General features: G+C 66.6%; 1 protein-coding gene across 1 annotated transcript in view; it reads right to left on the bottom strand.

The window, feature by feature from the left end:
* Positions 1–6: 6 nt before the first annotated feature.
* SLC12A7 (solute carrier family 12 member 7) overlaps positions 7–4,757 on the bottom strand; it is a 40,112-nt gene continuing 35,361 nt past the window's right edge. Inside the window, 3 exon segments of the mRNA XM_039842842.1 lie at positions 7–556; positions 1,206–1,339; positions 4,176–4,354. Of these exon segments, the coding sequence (XP_039698776.1) occupies positions 465–556; positions 1,206–1,339; positions 4,176–4,354 (405 nt within the window). The 3' untranslated portion in view covers positions 7–464.

Below are 4,757 nucleotides of genomic sequence, written 5' to 3'. Positions count from 1 at the left end.
CTGAACAACTGGCCTCCCTTCCCAGGCATCACGCCAGGCGAGCACCGGACCAAGGCCGCCAGCTGTGCTGCGGACGTGGGCGAGGGCAGCCGATGCCCCGCCTTTATTTACGGACACACAAAGGCTGATCAGAGGAACGAACAGCAGGGGGCTGACCCAGGAACCAGAGCGGAGCTCTCAGCTGCCCTGTCACCTTCACAAGGGGGGCCTAGTGGCCCAGGGTCACTTTCTGTCTGAGTGCGGTTCCCGTGAACGCCCCGGATGGGGAAGGACGGGAGTGTGACCGCCACACTGACCGGGGGGACCTAACGCTGGAATCCAGAGGCTGCGTGCGTGGCTGCTGCGAGGCGGCTGTGCGGCCCCCACGGCCCCCCAGGGTCCCCCACGCACACACGGCGCCGGCTGGACCCTTCTGCTGTGAGGAGCCAAGCCGTGCGGCCCGGAGCGCTCCCGCGGCGGCTGCGCTAGGAGTAGATGGTGATGACCTCCCGGCCACTGCCCCTCACCAGCAGGACCCGGTCCAGCCCCTCGGTGAGGACCTCGAGGAACTCCATGTCTGGGAGGCTCGCGTTAAGGCCACAGCTGCACCGTTGCACATGGGGCCTAGGGCGGGGCGGGGAGCCCTAGTAGGTGGGCCGGTAGTCCGGGGGTGCCACACGCAGCCTGCAGGTGCAGATGCCGGCCCGACAGGAACCTGGGGCACCCTGCCCGCAGACCCCTGAAGGACATATCCCCTGCCACCCAGACGCCCCGGCAGACCAGAAGTCCTAGTCACTGACACGCAAACTCCTAAAGCTGAGCGCCAAGCCCAGACCACGAGCCCCTCAGCAGCCGGGAGCCTGTGGGGGCTTCTCCCCGCACACCCACTTAGGGCCCAGAGCCTGTCTGGGACAGGGCTGACCTGTGCCCTCTGAGGCCAGGCCTCCACTCTACAGCTGACAGGGCCCAACCACAGGGAGCAGGCCGGGGCCCACGCAGGGATGCAGTGCCCAGTGGGCAAGGTGTTCAGGCACCACCAGAGTGGAGCCTTGGCAGAGGCCCCAGGGCACCCGGCCGCCTGAGACGGGGTCGCAGGCACAGGCCATGGGGGGACTCCAGGATGGGGAATGCCAGGATGGGGGGTGCCAGGATGGGGGGTGCCAGGTGGGCGCCCATGGCCCCGTGCCTGCATCACTGTCCCCGGGGGCAGCACCAGGAAAGGATACAGTTCTCGTCCCCCTGCCGGTTTTTGGGGGGGCCCGGCATGTTCAGCAGGACCAGCTGAGCGTCCTGGGACTTGTTGAGGACGACGCCATTGAGCTTCACGGCTGTGTGCATCCTCCTGACATTCGACTGGTTCCTGCGGGAAGATGGTCCCTCTGAGCCCACCCGGCTCCCCTCGCCCGTCACGGGCCGGCGGGAGCGTCTGGCCCGCATGGACTTGCCGCCCTGCAGGCCCCGCGGGGGGTGACTCCATGGCAGAGCCATGATGGGGCGGGGGGGGAGGTGGTACTGAGCAATGACTGGGCTACGGCCTCCACGCGCGTCACACTGAGCATCATGAAGCGGCCAAGCTCGTGTGCGAGCAGCGGTCCACGCAGGCGGACGCGGTGCTGGCGAGCGTGGAGGTGCAGGGAGGTGCTCACGGCCACTGGCTCAGAACTGTGCCCCACCGGGGCCCCTGGGGCACGGCCGAACCCAGCTGCAGCTGCTGCCCGCACTAGCCCGCCGCTCCACGTGCACGCGGCGGCCCTCGCTCATGCAGGCTGGGGTCCCCGGGGACCCCAGATGCCGATGGCGGGGAAGGACCCGGCCCTCAGTGCTCCTGGACTGCTGCCCTGGCTACAGCTGAAGGACGGCAGCTTCCCACACTCTGCAACCCACGTCCTCACCACCTGGTCCTCTACGCTCCACAAAGTGGCCGAACATGCACTGTGCTACTTCCCCAGGGTCCTGGATGGACCCCCGGGGAGGGTCCTCGGCCAAGTAAGACTGGGGGGACTGCAGACCCGCCCCCATGGCAGAAAGACGGGAGGTGCTATACATGAGGGGTCGAGGGAGGCCTGCAGAACGCCCAGGCCACCCTCGAACCATCGAGCAGTCGTGACCACCAGCTCCCAGGAGTCAGGGACACGGACCCTCTGCCTCCCGCCTCCGATTTCGCCTGAGAAAACGAGAGCGTGGCCTCTGCCCACAGCACGGCCGGCGCCTCATCCTGAGAACCAGGAATTCGCTGCCTGCGGGGACCACAACCGCCATGTGCTTGGGGACGGTGGCAACTGCCACCACGCGTGTGTCAAGTGCTGCAGGGTCTCTTAGGGCTCAGAGTCTGAGAACACACGTGACCTTAAAGTCAAAGCTCTGGGCCTGAAGCGCCCGAGGCCCCACGGGGGGCAGGGCGCGGGCAGGGCGCGGGGCCTCATGCCCCAGGAAGCCAACGGCAGCCATGAATCAGAGCACACTGCCTGCTCAGGGTCCCCGCGCCAGGGCCTGGGGTCCAGCAGGAGCCACTGGGGCAGGGTGGGGGTTCTGGGTCCCAGGCTCCCGGTGGCATTGCACGAGGGGGCTGCAGACAGAAAAAGACCCACACGACACAGCCAAAAGAACAACACAGCAAGGCGCACACGTCAGGCGCAGCAGCCCCCGCCTTCCAGAAGCTTCCCCGGCCTACCCACGAGGGCGTCTGGACGTGGATGCGCCCTGAGCAACGTCAAGCTGTGTGCTCACAGGACACCAAACAGCCGCCTCTGCGTCTCCAGGCCTGTGGGGTCCACCCCCACCCTGCCCGGTGCCAGGGGTCAGGGCGCAGGCGTGGAGCCCTGACCTACGCCCTGCGGCCGTGTGGGGCCGGGAGCTCACGGGACCCCAAACCCTATGTTCTGGGGAGAAATCCTATTCCAGTGCATACAGGTCCCAGCTTTTGCAATCTGTGGATTTTAAGGGGGAGTTTCTTAATTTACCACACAATAGGGCAGCAAGTGGAGCCCCATGTCCTTGGCCAGCACAGCCCATAACGCGGCTGCCGCCTCTGGGACCGACAACGTCAGTGGCCTCAACATGCAGCCAACTCCAGGTAGGAACCAAAACAAAAATGCAGGTGCCTCATCCCCAGACTGCCCTTGGCCGCAATGCCGCAGGAGGGGACGCAGAGAGGCACAGACAGACGGGGGACAGCAGCCTCGGGGGTGCCCTGGCCGTGGGTCTACGTGCCAGCCTGACCATGCAGTGACCAGCCACAGCCCTCTTCACGTGGCGGTTATGGGACAGCCACCTTCTCCGGGCACCGAGGGGCCGGTGCAGGGGGACAGGCCCCGCAGGACTGACTCTTGCGTCTGACGCCTCGGTCGAGGGCTGTGGATGAATCAGCCAAATGCCAGCGAGCACGCACTCCCTCCCGCGGGCCGGAGCCACTCGGGCCCAACCCGCCCGTGTCTCAGGCGGAACTGAGGCTCAGGCGGGAACGTGCCGTGAGCCACTCTGAGCAGACGGGAGCGCGTGCAGCAGCAAACACTAAGCCACAGCAGCGGCGGACACACGCCGCCCGCACGGGACACACACACACGGGGCGCGTGGGGGGCATGCGAGGCAAGCAGGCGAAGGGGCGTCCTAATGAGCAAATGACTTACAGGTGTCCCCATTCTCTACATGGAAGAAAAAACACAGAGAACACGTTACTTCAGCAGTGACCGTGACACACACAAGCCACCGCGGGCTCAGCCCAGGCTGCCCTTTCCTGGCTTCCCTGGGTCCTCCTCCTTGAGGGGTCTCACCCCAGGGGCCCCAAAAGGCCCCCAGACCCTTCCCCAGACCCTGGGTCTTAGGGCCTGAAAACCCCGGGGGAATCGCTCGCTCCACCCTAGGACCGGGGGCTGTGGAATTGTGACAACCCGGGGCCCCTCCACACGGCACGGCCTCACTGTGCCCCATGGACACCGCTGCCAGCCCCGGGGGGGTCTCAGTCAAGGCTGCAGGCCCTGGCTCTACAGGCACCGTCAGCCAGTCCAAGCCGGGGGTCCCAGTCCACCCAGAAGCTCACTTCCAGCCACTGTGAGACCCGCCGGGAACAGACGAGCCGGCTTCACCGCCGCCCCGCTGCCCGGCCCTGGGCAGCCAGCCCCGCTGCGGCCCTCGGGCTGGTCCCCTGGCCTCCCAGCCCGCAGCTATGAAGGAGCTAGGCCCCGTGGGCTGACACTCACGGCTTCAGGCTGAAAAGGTCTTTGAACCCGGACACACTGGACTCTCTGTTCTTGTGCTTCTCGGCGACCAGCTTCTCCTTCGTCCAGGTCATCTGCACCTTGTCCGGTGTGGACGGGGCTGGGGTCCTGGCAGCTGCCGCGGAATGCGACGCGGTGTTCCTGTCGTGGATCAGCTGGGCCTGGCGGGAGGGCGGGGCAGTGACGGGACTCGCCACGGGTCTCCAAACTCCCCAGGGAGACGGCGAGCATGGGCAGGAGGGGCCGCTGCCCACAGGACCAAAAGGGCTTCGTGTCCAGCTGGACCCGGGGACCCTCGGACGGCCTCCCATGTGGGGGCCCAGCGCCACCCCCACCCATGGCCAATCGCCCTCCTCTTGGGCTTCTAGACCAAACTCAGCACTTCCGCTGTCTCCTCCTGCCCTGCCTCCGAAAGCCACCAGGGAAGGACCAGGACTCCAGGCTGACACAAGAGGACAGGCACGTGAACATCTCGGTTCTACATGCAGCCTCCACTCCCAACCCCCACATCCCTCCATTCCCTCCCTCCCCGTTAACCCTCCCCACTCACCCTTTCCCCCACCC

Source organism: Pteropus medius, unplaced genomic scaffold (genome assembly GCF_902729225.1).
Source record: "Pteropus medius unplaced genomic scaffold, Ma_sr-lr_union100, whole genome shotgun sequence".
Lineage (NCBI taxonomy): Eukaryota > Metazoa > Chordata > Mammalia > Chiroptera > Pteropodidae > Pteropus > Pteropus medius.
This window is presented reverse-complemented; position numbering and strand designations above follow the sequence as displayed.